This window comes from Halichondria panicea, chromosome 10 (genome assembly GCF_963675165.1).
Source record: "Halichondria panicea chromosome 10, odHalPani1.1, whole genome shotgun sequence".
Taxonomy (NCBI): domain Eukaryota; kingdom Metazoa; phylum Porifera; class Demospongiae; order Suberitida; family Halichondriidae; genus Halichondria; species Halichondria panicea.
The window spans coordinates 2,813,642-2,831,785 of NC_087386.1; the positions used below are offsets into that span (position 1 = coordinate 2,813,642).

The 18,144-nt window shown below is 43.0% G+C and overlaps 4 protein-coding genes across 6 annotated transcripts; 2 read left to right on the forward strand and 2 right to left on the reverse strand.

The window, feature by feature from the left end:
* The first annotated feature begins 19 nt into the window (after positions 1-19).
* LOC135343123 (ubiquitin carboxyl-terminal hydrolase 20-like) lies at positions 20-8,102 on the forward strand. 2 transcript variants are annotated; one of them, XM_064540088.1, is made up of 14 exons: positions 20-212; positions 744-798; positions 1,063-1,138; positions 2,102-2,206; positions 2,506-3,290; positions 3,529-3,666; positions 3,945-4,188; positions 4,370-4,593; positions 4,837-5,018; positions 5,641-5,731; positions 5,942-6,108; positions 6,994-7,077; positions 7,330-7,432; positions 7,667-8,102. In XM_064540088.1, the coding sequence occupies exons 1-14, from the start codon at positions 162-164 to the stop codon at positions 7,861-7,863; spliced, it is 2,502 nt and encodes an 833-aa protein (XP_064396158.1). In that variant the 5' UTR covers positions 20-161; the 3' UTR covers positions 7,864-8,102. The 2 variants fall into 2 exon arrangements, with proteins under 2 accessions (XP_064396158.1, XP_064396159.1); XM_064540089.1 differs by having other exon boundaries at positions 7,339-7,432.
* Positions 8,098-11,878, reverse strand: LOC135343136 (uncharacterized). Its single transcript, XM_064540104.1, has 4 exons — positions 11,108-11,878; positions 10,636-10,708; positions 8,736-8,897; positions 8,098-8,387 (listed from the first exon to the last, which is right to left on the reverse strand). Exons 1-4 carry the CDS (start codon positions 11,876-11,878, stop codon positions 8,284-8,286), a joined length of 1,110 nt encoding a protein of 369 aa, XP_064396174.1. The 3' UTR covers positions 8,098-8,283.
* Positions 11,879-11,991: 113 nt separating this feature from the next.
* Positions 11,992-16,522, reverse strand: LOC135343135 (ubiquitin carboxyl-terminal hydrolase isozyme L5-like). Of its 2 annotated transcripts, none has more exons than XR_010397064.1 (9): positions 16,384-16,522; positions 16,220-16,283; positions 15,845-16,076; positions 15,274-15,335; positions 14,652-14,846; positions 13,825-13,939; positions 13,268-13,429; positions 12,826-12,955; positions 11,992-12,127 (listed from the first exon to the last, which is right to left on the reverse strand). XR_010397064.1 is itself a non-coding variant. In XM_064540103.1 (9 exons), the coding sequence occupies exons 1-9, from the start codon at positions 16,508-16,510 to the stop codon at positions 12,071-12,073; spliced, it is 1,113 nt and encodes a 370-aa protein (XP_064396173.1). In that variant the 5' UTR covers positions 16,511-16,522; the 3' UTR covers positions 11,992-12,070. The 2 variants fall into 2 exon arrangements, 1 of the variants encoding a protein (XP_064396173.1); XM_064540103.1 differs by having other exon boundaries at positions 12,826-12,924.
* A 6-nt stretch (positions 16,523-16,528) lies between these two features.
* LOC135343132 (threonine synthase-like 2) lies at positions 16,529-18,143 on the forward strand. Its single transcript, XM_064540100.1, has 2 exons — positions 16,529-16,754; positions 16,854-18,143. Exons 1-2 carry the CDS (start codon positions 16,529-16,531, stop codon positions 18,032-18,034), a joined length of 1,407 nt encoding a protein of 468 aa, XP_064396170.1. The 3' UTR covers positions 18,035-18,143.
* Position 18,144: the final 1 nt, after the last annotated feature.

The following is an 18,144-nucleotide window of genomic DNA, read 5'->3' on the forward strand; positions in this document are numbered from 1 at the left end:
CCGCCACGCCCATCTAACACTGTTTTGAGGCAGGCTAGCTAGGCTAGGCATAGATAAAAGAGTTCTCTTCTGTTCAGTACGTCTATGGTGTAGGGGAGCGATTGTATTTTAGTACGTTCCCCGAGTGAGTGTGTTGTGTGGTCCCTGAAAGTGAGCTGGCAATGGAAAAGATCACCAGGGCTTTGCCAGGCACTCCACTTCAACATGCTAAGGTGTGTTTGAGAGCCCTCTACCTAGAGCTAGAGTACCTTTCACTTGAGCTACTGTGTTGTTGTATCTAGTACACTGTATGTACGTGGTGTTAGTGAGAACTGAGTGCTTTTCGATGAATCGAATGTGTATAGTTCAAACTTAGAGACGTGATCGACAAAATAACATGTCTACCCTAGCCCTGTAAACAAAAGATCTATGTACAAAGCTGTTTCCTTCTGTTGACCAGTAGCCATATCCCCTGGTTTCTTTGGTGAGGAAATGACCCCAATTCCTTAATATAATGTGTACGGTACTATGAAAGAACAGCTGTGAAAACTTGGTATTGCCTGGAGCATTAGTTTTAATGAACATTCCAATGCTGGCCCATGGTCCGTGTGTTTGCTATTGCTCAGAACTGACTACTCACATACATCGACCTTTTAAGAGTTGAATTTACCTTTGAACAAATTCAATGCTCAAAAATGATGTGTCCGTAATACGTCCAATCGGAATCATTCACAGCTGTGTGTTTGTCCATCTCACCCCCTCAGGCCAGTGGATCTTCTGAGGACCCTCGCCAGACTAGCAGAACAAAGAGGGAAACTGGTGAGTTGATAAGCCCCAGGGCTTTGTGATTATGGGCTGTTATCCTTGTGATGCATGGGGGGAAATTTCAGCCCTCAGTTTCTTTGGGAACGATCCTGGAGTGTGCAACTAACTACTCATCATTTGATTACACTTTAGACATCGTATATTTTAAGAATTATACACTCGCTAACTATTGAACAATGTCCATGCTGAAAGGCAAAAGAGGTGCCCATTGCAATCCACTTAAAGAAAGTGAGTGAGTTACTATATATTCACTTTCAGTTTCAGGATTAGTGGGTCTGGTGAACGTGGGCAACTCCTGCTACATGAATGCCACTCTACAGGCCCTCTCCAACTGGTTAGTGGATCAGCACCCACTGTCTAGAGTAGCATCTGTGCGCAATTTACATGTACCGTATAGGGTACATGTAAATTGCGCAATTTCCATTTTTTGCTCCGATAAATTAGAAGATATGTATATCTTTTAATTCATCGGACAGCAAAAAATGGAAATTGTCTGGGTATAATTGGAACAGATTATTTGTAGAGCATGCGGAGTGTCCGGAATAATAAGAACAAGCAAGCAGCTGCATGCGAGCTAGCTAAGTTTAATAGAACAGCTAGGGTACGACTGAATAGCTGCACTAGCTAGCTACTCAAAGCTATCTAACTGCAGCACTCTAAGTGTTACTTGCCGTATGAATGTAACTCAACTTTTTAAGGTACATGTGTATTGTCCGAACAAATGTAATATTACAGCATTGGAGTGTCCGTTGTATTAGAACAACGAAAATTGCCCAAAAGAGTGTCCGGGTAATTAGAACTGTCCGATAAATTAGAAGATATACCGTATGTACTTAATCAGAGCAAAGTCAAGAATTGGCTCAAAAACTACTTCTCATGTAACTTTTATAGTGATGTAACTTTTAGTGGTGTCCTTACCAGGCTTTCTGTATATTGGCAGCCATGTCCTGGTATACTACAAGCTAGCTTGTATTGCTCTACTGTTTTGCTGGTGTGTGTGTGTGTGTGTGTGTGTGTGTGTGTGTGTGTGTGTGCGTGCGTGCGTGCGTGCGTGCGTGTGGTGGGTGGGTGTGTGTGTGTGTGTGTGTGTGTGTGTGTGTGTGTTTAACTAATTATAATTTCATTTGTTGAGTCTGTTACTACCATTGTATAGCAATCTCAGTTTACACCAATACCAGTTCATTCCAAGCATGTGTACTGTAATTTGATAGCCTTTTACACTTGTGTATAATTATTCCCTTGTTTCACAACATTGACTTCTTGCCATCCCCCCTCTCACGTTTCTTCCCACCCACAGCCCCCCATTCCGTCAGTACTTCATCGACTGTCACCCAGGCTCCACCCACAACCGAGCAGCTGACTGTCTCTCCAACATGTTTAGGCAAATGTGGACCTCTGAAAGGTGAGACTAAGGTCCTCTCATATTCGCATAATGTTTTGACATCACCACAATTGTACAGTAGTCAGCACTTTCTTTGTCTTTAAAGTGTGGACATTTTTGGGCAACCATTGTTAAGTTGCCATAACGGCTGAGCTTACATACCCTTGGGCTCTGTAGAGAGAACCCTTACTGCTTTCATAGACACTGAAGCTGCTGCTGGGCTTCTAATTACACTACACAAGTCATGTACATGTACTGTAAGTACTGTGGAAAGCCCCTCATTTAATCCCTAGTAATCATAATTTAATCTTCCACTACAGACACCCTGGCCATCTCTCCCCACGCAAAGTATCCTCTGTAATGAAGAACAAGATATTTAAAGGCGTTCTCCAACAAGACGCTCAAGAGTTTCTGCGTTGTCTCCTCTCACAGATCCACGAGGAGATAGGCCTCCTCATCCCCGGTGACATCAAGTGTGGGTGTGGTAAAAAGTCTTGTGACTGTTGCCATAGAGACAGCATGATGTCGTGCATTTCCCATGACTCGAATGTTTCCAATGACTCAAGCTCCAAACTAGTGAGGTCTGCTTCAGGCTCTCCAGTCACTTTGAAACGAAAACCCTCTTCTTCACCTACCTTCAATTTTAAGCGGAAGGGCTCGTACAGCAAGCTAAAGTGGGGCTCAAAAAGCTCTCTGGAAAAGGTTCACTTATCCAGTCAGCAAGGTGACGTGGAGGGTGTGGCAGTGGGTGTGACCAACGACGGTAGTGTGCGTTGGGAGGAAGGAGAGGTGTTTCTAGTGGACCTGGACACTGGGCTAGTCACACTGCACAGCCTTAGAGTGAAGGGGACTAGTGGTCCAGATCCATCCTCTGACAAACCTCAGACAGATACTGTGTCCAGCTCTGGACCCACCAATCAATCTGACACAGTTGTTGTGGAACAAGAACGAAAGGAATCAATGTCTGATTGTCAGCAACTTGAGCCCATTGTGGAGGTTAAAGGTCAGGACGAGGCCACTGCTGATGGTAGCACATGCGTGGATCCTAGTGGCTCTGAGAGTGGAGGTGGTGTCGTGCTGAGGGAGAAACCAGCTGCAAAGAAAGGTGAGGACATGTAACATGTTCACACACCCCTACAGCTGTACATGACAGTCACACCCACTGCATACAATGCTTGAGTACACGTGCATACACGTATTTATATCATGTTGTCAAGATAACAAATATGTAATAAAAGTCGTACAGTCCCTTCCATTATTTTACACAATCGAAAATAGCCGTGAGACATAATTTAGTTATAGCATGTATTATTTATCTATTACGCATCACCTCCCACCCTCAGTCGCAGAGAAGCCTCGTATTGTCAGCATTGTGAGTCAGGTGTTTGAGGGGGTCCTGGAGAGCAAGGTGACGTGTCTGTCTTGTAAGAAGGTCTCGGTCATCCACGAGCCATTCCACGATCTCTCACTATCCATTCCTGGTGAGCTCTGTCTGTGTCTGTACGTGTGGTCTGTTGTGTGCTCGCTAGAAAGAGTTTCCTATAAGTTGGTATACACATGTACTGTGTATCACATGACAGTTTTGTGGCTAACAAGTTTGAATAGCCCTAAGCCTTGCAATCATTCGAAGCAAACAAGAAATCCTGCTTATACAATTGTATTAGGCTGGGTACATGTTCAAAAAGTGCCAGAAATAAGCAAGTTATTCTCCTAATAATAAAAGCGTGTCTACTCAATTAGTTGTCTCTCTTTCACGTAGGTCGCAAAGAGATGAACAAGTTTAGTCGTAAACCAGATGACAGCTGTGACGGTGGCGACCAATCAGAGGAGAGCAGCAGGAACAACTTCAAGCAGGGTTTTTGCAGTGTGTTCAGTTACGTGAGCACGTTCACTCGTGACCTCTTTGTTGGACCCCCTACTGACCTCCAGGACTGTTTGAACGCTTTCTTTGATGCCTGTGAACTCAAGGGAGACAACAAATACTTCTGTACACACTGCAAGAGGTCAGTACATTGGGCATTTTGTGTCTCCCAAACAAACAATAAAGCCATCTGTGCACTCAATAACATGATAAGGAAGTTAGGGATTCTAGTCATAAGAATCCCAATTTCCTGTCATTGTACATGTACGTACATAAAAGCAAACTGTTGCGTGAATACAGTTTATCGCTCATTCCCTTTCCAGTTTCCAGAACAGCCGGAAGCAGACGAGTATTATCAAGCTGCCTGATGTCTTGTGTATTCACCTGAAGCGGTTCAAATTCGACGCATACTTCTCTACCAAGATCAGTCGCAACATCACGTTCCCTCTGACAGACCTGGAGATGGGTGGCTACCTCAGGGAGGGCAAGGGTCGCAGGGAGAGGTACAATCTGGACGCTGTCATCAATCACATAGGAGGAGCCGGAGGTGAGGCCTCATGATTGAGTGTCAAATATTATTGTTTTGATGTATATATATAATTATGGTAAAGTATAACCTCTGACCTCACACTATCAGCCTATCCTAGTTGACTTGGTTAATTACTATTATAAATGTACAGTGAGCCCCGATTGAGCCTGGAAATAAAGCCTGCACATCAATGTTCTTTCAGTACCCCACTAGCTAATAGCCTTCTATTAATTGTATCTCACATCTCCTCTCCTTCTCTAGGTGGTCATTACATAGCGTTTGCTCGTAACGGTGGCAACAACAGCTGGTACGAGTTCAACGATACCAAGGTTCGTCCAGTGTCCTCTGACACAGTGCAGCACACAGAGGGCTACGTCTTGTTCTACCGGAGGGTACCCCCTACAGACTCGTTTGCTGCCCAACCCGTGGACACTGTCACACTGGTGAGGAGTCATATGATACATAATCAGGGTTTCATCCAGGATCTTAAGTTTGGGGGGGAAGTTTGAAAAGAAACCGCGCGCTAGCGTGAAAAATCCAAGACCACGCCCACTTTTGGTCACCACACCCCTATGTTGTTTGTTGTTGGCACCTATTAGCGATATGCTCCTACCAATGTGCATTGACGACAATTCCATGTAACTTGGTATGCTGGTTTGAAATTGTGGACCGTATCTACAGAACACTATAGAAACCACACGTACTAATTATATACAAAAGCAATGGAAAGATTTGTGGTAAGACTAGGTGATGATGACCAATCATCCTCTAGCAAAGCTATACATGTAGCAAAAGACTGTGTCTAGATAATGTTGGGCATAGTACCCCTCTCTCTCCCTCTCCCTCTCCCTCTCCCTCCCCTCTCTCTCCTTCTATTTTCCCCTCTCTTTTGGGGGGGAAGCTTCCCCCCCGCCCCCCCCCCCCCACTAGATGAAACCCTGATAATATTATACCAAAGACTCATCCAAAGTGTTACCCTTGCTTACTGATGATCTTTACCCTAATCATATTTTATGAACAGACCTGCTAAGATAATTGTGTATGCTCAAACCCCGCCCCCTTCAGCTGCCGAAACAAGGGACGACCCTTCCCTCCCCTGACGTGTGCTACCTCTCTAGACATTGGCTGCACCTGGCCAAACACTGCTCTCACCCAGGTAACCATAATGGCTGCCGCCACCTCTACTAAAAAGTATATACCCTGTGATAAAGTAACCAAAGTTAGTATCTCCAAGAATCTTACAATCACATTCAACATTTTTACCAACTCTATCTAAAAATTTTGTTCATTTTGTATGCCAATCACCATCCACCCCCCCTCACACACATCACACACACACACACTGTACACATACACATGCTGGCAGGTCCAATCTTCCAGCACAAGTACGCCTGTCACCATGGCAGTGTGGTACATGACGAAGTGGCGCGCCAGTCCTCGATGGCGGTGAGGAGAGAGGTGTGGGACCGGCTCCAGAGTAAATACGGTGGAGGACCTCTTGTCAGTACACTGGACCCGTGCATCCTGTGTCAGGTACGGCAAGAGCAGCTGTAACTAATAGCAAGAGTCCAGAGTATCAAACGAAGCATTACCTCATCAAATGTATTCGGAAAGTAACGCGACTTCCTACTTACTGAACAATCCGAGCGCCTGGAGCCACTGCTCACACACACACACACAGCAATGCCAAATTGTCATTAATCGATCACGTGTTTCAGACAGGAAGTCATGTTACTTTCCAAATACACAATTGGTGGTCCACCTTTCACCATTAATTTTGTGTTAAAAGGTAGACGAAATTTTGACAGATTCGAGTGTAACTTAATATTAATGAAAGCACCGCGGGTGCTGATACCTCAGTGGAGATGCCAAAGCTACATAATCTAATAGCTTAATTTTATACACATGATGAACATTTTTTCAATTTGCTGCATGCAAAACTGGAAGAGTGGGTAATGATCGACTGTAATTGTTGTTAAAAACGATCGATGCCAAAAGTTTAAGTCTGGCTGCCATCAGCAGAGCCTTGCAGCTCTATTCTCACTCTTGCAGCTACCAATAGCTAGCGTTCTAGTGCAGAGCTAACTACTAAGTAGAGTAGCAACACTCGGTAAACAAGTTTGGCTACGTGCTCTTCTGAAAAGGCTGCAATGGCATTCCAAGTAAGGCATAACTCGAGAACGAATCATTATTAATTTTTGCAAATCCATGAATTAAAATCCAAGAAAACATGACTAGAAGCCTATAGAAACTCTTACTTGCACTTCATTGATCCTTGAGCAGCTATAGCAGTCTACACACAGACAGACAGACAGACACACACACACACACACACACACACACACAAACACACTACTGTACACCTCGCTTGCGCATGCGCACCGAGGCATAATGATGACATGAGTGTGTTTGCTACAGGAGAAAGACTTGTTTGTGAGCTGCCCCTACAATTTGGAGCAGCTAAATGCTAAGAGGAATAGAGAAAAGGACAAAATTCACCAGGTACATGAACGTATAGTTTTTTCATGTACGCACAATTTAGCAGTAAAGCCTGCATGCTTTCGTAACTACCCCTTTGGGCAGACGGCCTGCAGCCTGTTAATACACACTGTAGGACCTATCAGGAGTACTCCTGGGGACGTATTAGCCTGGCTGTATCATAGAGGGTGACCTGATTATAGGGTGATCACAAAAGACAGCAGTGCATGCGTATTTGCACGTGTACGCAGTTGATTGAGCGCTATTATTGTCCAGATTCAACAGATTGAGAAGACTTCAAACTCGAAGACTGAGCCCTTCTTGTTGAGTATGGACTGGGTGAACAAGTGGAAGAGCTTCATTCAGTGCAACACCCTAGGTATGGTTGGTGTGTGTGTGTGTGGCAAGGGTGGAGAAACTTAGGGGTACTTTTGTACTACTATGTTTTGTGTACAAAAGTAAAATTAATGTTGGTGACGAAAGCACTGTACTTTGTTAATAAATTATAGAAATTACGGTACCGTAATCGTTTCTTGGATTATCAAAAATGTTGACTTTTGGGATACAATTGTATTACACAACATGATGCAATTGCTACTGTTCTCTCCGATAGATGTGCTCCCTCCTGGACCTATTGACAACACCCCTCTCCTGGAATTGGGTGGGGCTGACCACACCTACAAAATGGCCGACGCTGACTCGTATCGAAAAATGTCCTCTGCCACGTGGTCCTACTTCCATCAGCACTATGGAGGAGGCCCTGTCATCACCACCTCGTTAACTGCACTCAACCCTGAGAGTACTGTGTAGTCACGAGTCTTGTTTTTTTTGTATCTATTGAATTATCTTATGTTGTGTTTTGTGTTGCGTTGTTGCAATGGGACAGTATAAATAATGTTTATAATTATACGTACAAGTGTGTTTAATTATAACTAAAATGGTTTATACTCATCTCCTTATTATACAAGTACAACGTACTGCTTATAATAAATTGTTATCGTACGTGTTCTATAGACTGTTATTGCAATAAATTATTGTTATTAATTGAATTGAATTACGAGTGATTGAAAGTTTCAATGAAACATAAATATTAATCAAAACTGTCGATAGTGATTTGATGGTGTAAAAGAAAACTGACTATTATAGTTGACACACCCAAAATTAAACAGATCAACAGCTGTACATCAATATCCTGTAAGCTGCAACCAAACATCATACGCAATATACTGTTCATACAAGTGAAGCAACTTTCTTTCCTCTGGGCGTGTGCAGCCGAACCCTCCTGGTGGTCACCTGACTGGCTGGGTGACCGTGACTGTACATCAGGTTGGGCACTACACATGAGGAAAGAGGATAATTATGGTAAGCATTATTATTAATACCTTGCACATGCCACTATTCACGATCAAACAGAACGCTATAGCTATAGCTAGGAGTATGTACGTTTAATTCAAAAAGTGTGCCTAGCCTTAAAAGAATTATTTATGCACTAATTAGATGCACACTGTCATAAAGGCAGTGTCATAAATATAAACAAAACCCACACAAAGGTAGATGTTTGTGTATAAATCTGTGTACATATGACAACACACCACCCACAAATTCAGATGGGTGCAATTATTATTACGGTGGTCGCAATTGACAGAAACCAGACGGCTATAAATTAAGGAACAAGCACTCACCAATCCCATTGGCTGGCAGAGAGAATGGTGTGCTCCCAAACCGTGTGATAGGGAGGCTCTTGTCATAGTGAGGCATGTACTGTGGACACTGGTAGCTCCTCTGGTAGCTAGAGTCCAGGGACAACCGAGGAAGCTGGTGATTGGGGGAATAGTTGTTGGGTACTGTGAGGGGAGAGAGACAATCTATCACTTTTATCCACTATAATGGTGTGTATGTCAGTCGATGCATAATTATTTTATATAATTAGCATAGCATTGTACATGTGCGAGTGCATCTGAGCACACAATCGGCACACTGCACAAAAATATTTACTGCACACTGTCACCCTTACAAAGCTGACACAAGGAAAACAAAGGAATTGGATGTGTACACAAACACCACTTCATTTGGAAGTACTTAAGAGTACAGTCCATGCAACTGCCTTTATTGGAGTTTCTGAGTCAATTATACCCCCCTCCCCATCGACCCTAAAGTGGTAGCTGTTGCCTATTATAGAAGAAACAAATGTTATGCTTAATAACCTATAACTAGCTTAGTCTCGTACTACTTAGTAGCTATAGAGAGTGTACAAGGGCCATTGTATAGTGTGTATGTCTGTGTTCTAGACATGCATACACTACACATAGCTACCGGCAAGAGGGTGGGAGTGCATGTGTATAAATGATTATTATTGTAACAACAGGACATTCGACTATCTGTGTCAGTACAAACGGAGGATAGCTGATTCACTGGAGGCCCTTGAAGCTCAAACAAGTTTGTGTCTGAATCAAGCGTTGTGTGTTCTAGCGGGTGGTGAGGGAAGAGTGTGGTATACACAACCAGTGGGCAGTATGCCACAAACATAATACCCTCTTTACCACGTTATCCTACACACGCTCATCACTATGGAAACACATAAAAGTGGGCAGGCAAACTAACAGAAAGAAATAGGTAGGCAAATTTAATCGCATTGATTTATCCCCCCAAATAGTCGCTATCAGCCGGTAGATCCCGGTAGGATAACAGGAAATTAAGGAATCCCAAAAGAGTGTAGTTGTGTGTTTGGTAGCCAAAATTAAGACACTTCTGCGTCCAAAGTCATACCATAAACGGACAATAATCTGACTGGTAGGGGTAACTATGGATACTATAATGGTTGCTCTTTGACAAATCAGTTCAGCATTCAGACTATTAACATACTGCACAAGTGTGCCAAATATTTATGAGGCTTATATTCAGTCAAAACAAAGTAGTGAACATAAGACTATAGGTGCCCGCCTTGCCAAGAAATGTGTTTGAAAGATCACAAAAGCACTCATGCCAAATTAACAATCCCAACAACATGCACTGAGGACAACAGAGGCCTACTAAGGTGTTTCTGCATAGGAACTTAAACTACTGAGGTCATGTTATAAGTATCCAACCGGCAATACCAACTGATCAATGTGATTGCTAACAAGTTCGCTAATAAATCAACTCGCTAAAGATTGTAAATCTTTCAATGTTGCTATGTCACACATAATTATAATTATACATGCAAACAAGTGTTATCATGACGACAAGAGGGATATAATTATTGTATGGACTCAATCTGCAAATAAGCTTCTCTTGGGTATTTTCAAAGAGGGAAATTTTTCCAACTTATAAACTTAAGTGCCTATAACGACGATCTTATGAAGAGTGACATGATCAACTGTCAAACATGCACTAGAGTTGATGTGTTTGTAACAAGTGGAATTGAACAAACAACTAACACATTGATGGAATGAGCAGATTGATGGAATGAGGAAGGTATATATAATCTTAAAGAAAACTTTCACCAAACAACTTGCGTTATGGTAATACCAATGCCACAAGAACGAAATTGAGGTCCACAATAGTTTTGCACTCCCAAATACATGATAATTATTGTACACTCACATTGCTTCTGAATCAATGGTTGTGAGTGCCTCGTGCCCAGCGTATGTGCATTTGCAGTCCAGGCATTACACACCTGCAAAAAACACCACCACCATTAATAAGTCAAAATTTGCTACATACAATGTACACATCATTATGATTAAAGCTTATTAACTTTAGCTACCTTTGAACTCACAAAGGCCTTCTAAAGTATGTACTTTCACTATAAATAAAGAGTCTCTTTATCTGACTTTTTATTGTGTATACCTAGGTGAAGTGGATTATGTGGATTCCAAATACCAATTAACCGTAGACAAAGCTTCGTAAAATGCACTTATTGACAAAGTATGAGCTTGACAACTAATGGAGAAAAACAAGACAATGCAAGCCAACAAATTGAACTAGCTTAAACAATATGTGCTGCAAAGTCTGAGAATTCAATTTGAGCTTGCATACTTACACAACTGCACACGAGAGTATCTTTAGCACTCACCTTGCCTCCAGAGCTGTGCTTGAACTGCTGAGGGTGGATAACAGCAGCCTCGTCACTCCAGTCCGAGACATGGTAGGAACTACCATTGGGCATAGTATCACTGTAATTCCGAGTAGGAGAGCAATGCAGAGAGTCTTTATCCTCACATGACTTTGCAGTGCTATTGGCAGCAATTGTAGACCAACTCGAGCTTCTCTTGATATCTGTTTGATTTTCTAATTGTGATGAAACAACCTGCAGCTTAACATTTTCGTATGCTTTTCTGTTCGTACTTCCGATTCTTCTTCCACTGGGAGTATGATACACGTAACTGCTGGATCCAGTCTGGATTGTGGACGTCGTCTTGTTCATTGCAACACTGGATTGGCTTGAACTTCTTTTCAAGGTACCTGATGTTTCTTTCTTTATGCCCAAGCACTGGAGTTGATCAGACGAGCTCCGCGGACGTTCATCTAAGTACCGAACATTTGCTGGAGACATTGATCTCTGCTCTTTGCGTTTAGTTTGCTGCAGAGTTGGAGATCTTTTGCTGATTGGAGGTAGCAAAGTGTGACTTGGGCTAGTACATGGTGTAGTATTACTACTAGATCTAGTAGAGCATCGCAATGCAGGAGTGCTCCCGAGGGATCGAGTGTCGTAGGAATTTCTCATTGCCATTCTTCTCAGTGTATCGCTCTGAGCCTTGGCATTTTGCTTATGATCTTGCTCTTGTAGGCGATTTGGGTGACGTGCTCCAGTATCGCCATGGACAGGATGAGGATGTCCTGCCATTACGGAAGCTAGTTAAACCACACCATGCTTGATTGAGCCCCTCCCTTCTTCTTGCTAAAAATGACATCACATGATCCAGCGTTGCACATGCGCGCGCTTGTTGCTAACTGCTGTACTTTTGATGTACAATAATAATAATATTGACAATGATTCATGCAATAAACATAATAATAGGCAATGAAAAGCACAGAGTTATGCTTTAGCAGTCTTTTCTTTGTTTTCTCTCTGCTCAGCTTTCTTTGTCTTAGCCTGTGGGCAATACAGTTTCACTTATAATTATAAGGAAACCACTGCAATAATTATTATAGATCTACACAGTAGACTCTCGTTAATCCAGTCACCCTTGGGACCATGCAGCTTGGCCGGAATAGCGAGGTGGATGTATTTCGGGAAATAGCCGCGGCTTAAATTCTTGTCTCAAGTATAACGAAGGATAATGAATCATTCTGTTCTCTATTAAAGTGTAATCCAATTTTATTTGCTAAACCACACCCAAAACGTCATATCCGGCCGTAATACACGTATGAAATTGAAAACCTTGTTTGAGACAGCCAGCACTGGTTGGTATACGGAATAGCGAGTGGCAGTACTTCAGGGTGAGTTTTGTGCAGTAAACATATAGCTAGCATTCCGTGCCAAGCCAAATGGCCGGTATATCGAGGTGGCCGTACTTCAGAGAGCCAGAATAGCGAGAGTCTACTGTATTGTACACTGTACATGCACAAAGACATTGGCAATTAATTTTCATTACACTCATGAGAAGGCCTAAACACCCTGATTAAAAATATCTGTAAAGCAAAAGACTCTCTGGACAATGAAACGACTTAAGTGTGACACTCCAGTATAAAATCTCCGACCAGAGAACAACCATTTTACAAAGAAAATATAAAATGCCCTTAAGTATACAAAATTTTGTGCGAGTGTCCACAAGCTAGAAGGCAACTCACTTGTTCACAGAGTTTCACTAACTCTCCTCTCTTAGCCAGAATTTTGAGCACCTCCATTATCAGTGGGAGGTAGTTATGCTTACGACGGATGTTCTCCAGCTGAAGGAAGCAAACCAGTGCCCACGGGCCACTAAAAATATTACGTAAGAAATGTTACAGGTTTCAAACGCAAGACCATGGTTGTCTGCTCTTACACTGCCATGCTTATTAATGCACTGATGAACGGTTTGTAATAAATAAGTAATGAGCTTCCAACTTTTCTTATTACTTGCTTAAACGCCTGGACATGACGTATTACCTAACTGAAGAGGTATTTAACGTTAAACCCTGTTGAATCACCGGCAATATCAAGACCTTATTACAACCCGGGGCTTAGTCGAGGATTTACGGTACTAACATTATTATAAAGCTATGAGGAAAGTGACACTAAGAATGCTCTAACCTGATATCTCTCCATCTTGGTATTCTCCTGAGCTAGTTGGACCTTGCACTGGGCTATCTTGCTCTCAGTATCCTCAATGATAGCTGCCAGCTGCTCCAGGTCGCTAGGTAACCCGCCGGGACCCTCGTCCATCACCTCCACTCCCTCCATGATTGACTGGATCTGAGAATGACAAAGTTTTTAGCTACACACGTATAATTATGTGATGACACAGAAAATTACAGCATTAATGGCCACCCCTGAAGAAAGGCCGACTGCAATAATTATAATAACCAGGCACCCCAGGTCCTACTTCAAAATGTTTGTGTACAAAAAACTCCTCAACAGTATAACAGCACAACATTTGTTCAGTGTTTGTTGGATTGCCTACAATGAACCCTCCCCAAGTGTGAACTGTTAGTGTGAGTGAAAGAAGAAAAACTGTTAAAATCAGGGCATCACTCAACCAAGAACCAACTCATAAAATAATGGGGCTGCTACTAACTTATAAAGTGTACGTGATACGTTGATGTGGGGATATGTAAGGTCTGTTGTAATAAAGTGCATGTACTAATTACCCTCAGAGCAGCCAGGTCTCTTCTTTTGTCCAGGCCCACGCATTTTCTGCTCAGCTCTCTCTTGCGGTCAGACACGACAGCCATTAGGTTGAAGTGGATCTCATCGGCTGCATAGCTGTGGTGTGTGTGTGTGTGTGTGTGCTTTGGTCAATAAAATACAAAAAAGGACGTGGTTGAGGGAAAGATTTTGTGTGAACAACAACCTTGACCTCAATGCTAAAATATGCAGGGCCGTGACTTCCAGCCGCATATATGCAGAGCTGCAGGAGCTGATGCACATGTGTAATTACGTACAAGTATGGGATAAGTATATCAGTATGGAGTACACTTCCGGGGCAACATAAAACCCACCAACTCACGGACCAACACGTTTAAGGCAGCCAACTAGGGAACCCATGCACTGGAGCATGACTGTAGTCAGCTGACACTATTTGCCAACAGGGGGAGTGGGGCATCCCAACAAGGAAGAAACCAGACATAACAAAAGTGAAACAGTGGTTCATAGGAAATGAATGTTAGTTGCCCTCAATACCACTGCATTTTGTGTGTGGGCATTTGAGGTTGATGAATTTCTACTTCAGTTTTCAAATCAATGGATTAATTATTATTGTCTGTCACAGAAAACACACATTGAAAGAGCTCCAAAATGTTTACACCTACATACAGTTGGTTTAATTTCCTCGATCAGGCAGCTCTAAGCAACCTGACTACATCAAGGCTTAAAACAAAAAGAGTATGTATATAATAATTATTATTAGGGAGAAGGGTTAGGTTTATGCTTATTGAAGGGCACAACACTTTACACATGCTCTACAGTACACTCTCACCTCTGCATCCTCTTGTCGAGCACAGGCTTCACACTCTTCAACCAGTCTCCCTCATCACATTTGCCCAGATCCACCGGCCCCTCCTTCAACCCGTCCAACTCGTACAGCCGACCTTTGATGGGGACATAGGCCACGAAGTGGTACACATCATCGTCCTTCTTTTGTAGCTCCTTGTCAAACTCAAACATCTCTTGCCTGTAGTAAGAGAACTAAAAGTACACTATAGCAGCTACATGTAGAAATTGTGGGGTCATATGAATTGTGCTTGCTAAAAACGAAACGCTTAAGTATCTCTGCTTCCTGTAAGTAACCAATTGAAATAGTAGCTCTTAAGAGAGGCACATACATGTAAATACATGTACGTACATAACACAATCCCATCAAAAGTGTATTACTAGTTGTACAGTAACAGCCCTAGCTGAGCTACTGTATTCTATTAGCTAGAACAGCAAAATTGAAAGAAAGGAGTCACTGGCGTTCTATAGCCTCGATCCCCGGCCGATTAGCATTCAATTAGAGAAAAGTCAAGGTGGCCGGGAACGAGTGTTGAGTGTTCAAGCCAGCTTGTAATAATTACTGATAACAGGGGTGCATGCTGATAGGTCGCTGAGACATTCATTACCTTGAGAAACTGTTGTGCACTTTGCGAATCTGCTCAGAGTTTGAGAGAGTTAGGCCTCGAGTCTGTAGTGGAGGAGCATTGTTGTTACCACTGACTACATGTACATGTATAGCAACTGGCAGCCTAAAATCTCAATAGGATATACATAACCATTTGAGTTGTACGTCAGGCTGTAGCTAATTAATACGACTATACGTACCTCTACCACATAACTTTGAGATATGCGCCTTCAAAACAGGCTGCCAAGCAACAAAACTACATAAATACACCACGGATGCTTCATAAAGACATACGAGCAATTGTTGCCTTTTTACCTCAAAGATCAAAGGAAATGCAGTGACAGCATTTGATATAATTATTGCAGTGCCATTATAATTATCATAATCATTATAATGCCCTGTGGGTAAAATGACCTTTGGAAATCTGAGCCTGTCCTCTACCTAAACAGTAAAACAGTTACCTACGGGCCCTAGTTTTTAACTGTTTGTGGCGCCTCAGAACACAGAGCTTGTGGCACTCATTATTATTATTTACGAAGATCGAGTATAGCAATAGCGCTAGAGCAACTTACAGATGCGTCGAAAGCTCTTGAGAAGTCCCTGAAGTCAGCAAGCACAGAGCCCAAGTCCATGTCAGTATGTGAGATATTGAGCAGCACACTGATGATGGCCTGGGTGGCGCAAGCATTGTTGATCACCTGCTTGGCAAAATAGATATCCCTCAGCCGAGAGTCTTGTACTATTGAGCCCTGAGGTTCCTCACCCGGCTTCCATTTGTAGAGGAAAATTAGACCATGAATTGGCCTAGTGGAAGGAAGTCACGTGCTGGCACAAGGTATTGAGGTACGTGCACATATAGTATAGGCACATACATACATACATGTTAATATGTTAGAAGTCCGAGGTAAAAGGTTTGCGTGCGTTGTCGTCGTATAATTATTACTTACTTCAGCTGCTCAAATGAATCATCATCGAGACTCCACAGTTCTTCAACTTGCACGCCCTGGACACCTGGGGGGGGGGGGGGCGGCAGGGGGGTTAGAGATAAGGTATTATGTTATTGAGACCTAACTCTCTGTTGAAAACTGAGAGCATAATTTTATTCCCTCACCAAAGCCTTTAATGAGCTCTGTAAAGACACCAGGGTCGCTCTCAATCAAACACCAGTCTCCAGCAGACATCTTTTTCGTCACCTTAGCTCTCGGGTCTAAAAGGAGCACACTCAAAAAAATGTGCATCAATTAGAAAGGACAGTGATGGTGCTCTACAAGTCTACTCGTGGTGTCTCTCCCAGTGTCTCGTTCCAGCAAGCCCTACTCAGTGGCTATGCTCCAGACGGTGGGCTCTACCTGCCAGAGACACTGCCCTCATTCAGTAGAGAGCAGCTAAGAGCATGGGCCAAGCTATCCTACGTGGAGCTACTCCAAGTCATGCTCCCTCATTTCATCTCCCCTGATGAGATCACTGCAGAGGAATTGAAGAGTAAATAATTATCTGCACTAAGTTTCGAAACATCATACAGTAATAAAGCAATGACATGCCGAAAAGTGTATGTTATCAACTTGTTGTATGTACATACAGGTCTCTTGGATGGATGTTACTCGAAGTTTGATGATCCAGATGACATCATTCCCCTCACAAAAGTGGGTGGAGTCAAAGTGGCCGAGATGTGGCACGGTCCAACTGGTGCCTTCAAGGATATTGCTCTCTCAATTGTCGGACGTTTGGTAGATTTCACCGTCCAAAAAAGTGGTCGTAAAGCCAACATCATAGTGAGCACCTCAGGCGATACTGGAAGTGCCGCTATCCACAGTGTTCTGGGATCAAAGAATATCAATATCATGGTCTGGTATCCACGGGGACGAGTGAGTCGTGTGCAAGAGCTACAAATGACGACGGTCGATGCTCCAAATGTCAAAGTCTTCTCAGCTGACGGAACTGCAGAAGATTCTGATATCCCACTGAAAAAATTGTTCACTGACAAAGACTTTGTTTCAAAGTACAACCTGACGTGTTTCAACTCGATTAATGTCAGTCGCATTCTCCTTCAAGCCATACATTTCTCTTATCTCTATCTCCGAGTATGCCCAAATGTGGATCGAGAAGTGACGTTTTGTGTGCCCTCCGGTGGCCTAGGAAACGTTACAGGCGGTGTGGTTGCTCGTAACATGGAGGTGCCCCTGAAATTTGTGTGTACGGTGAATGAAAACGATATTGTCGATCGTACGCTACGTCTTAACGATTTCTCTATGACCGACACAGTGCTGCTGACACCCTCTTCAGCAATGGATGTGCAGATCCCTTACAACATTGAGAGGTTGTTCTACTACCTCTCTGGAAAAAGAACAGATATTGTGAGAGATGTGATGGAGAGATTTGAGCGAGATGGGCGCTGCAAGTTACCTGAAGCGATCACTAAAATGAACACGTACCTCCAAACAGCCAGAGTGGACACTGAAGAGCTGTTCTCTGCAATGAAGCAAGTGTGGCAGGAGAACAACTATGCTATATGCCCACACACAGCAGTTGGTATGAATGCTGGCTTGAGACTGGCAGCCCAGAACCCAGAGGAAGAGATAGTGGTCATAGCTACGGCTACTCCGGCCAAGTTTCCTGAGGTGATGGAGAGGGGTGGTGTTCCCGTGCCAAGGGTGGAGCAAATCGAGTGTTTGTTTGGATTGCCTGAACACAAGGAGATGGTGGAGAAAGGAGAAGACTGGGAGAAAAGAATGAGGAACGCAGTGGCCAGTTTCCAGCAGTGAGAAACTCTGGGAAAGAACGATGATTTGTTGCATTTTCAATTTATTTTGCAACATAAATTTTGTAAGACTATGTAGAAATAAATTTTTTACGGAATTTATGCAAATAAAAG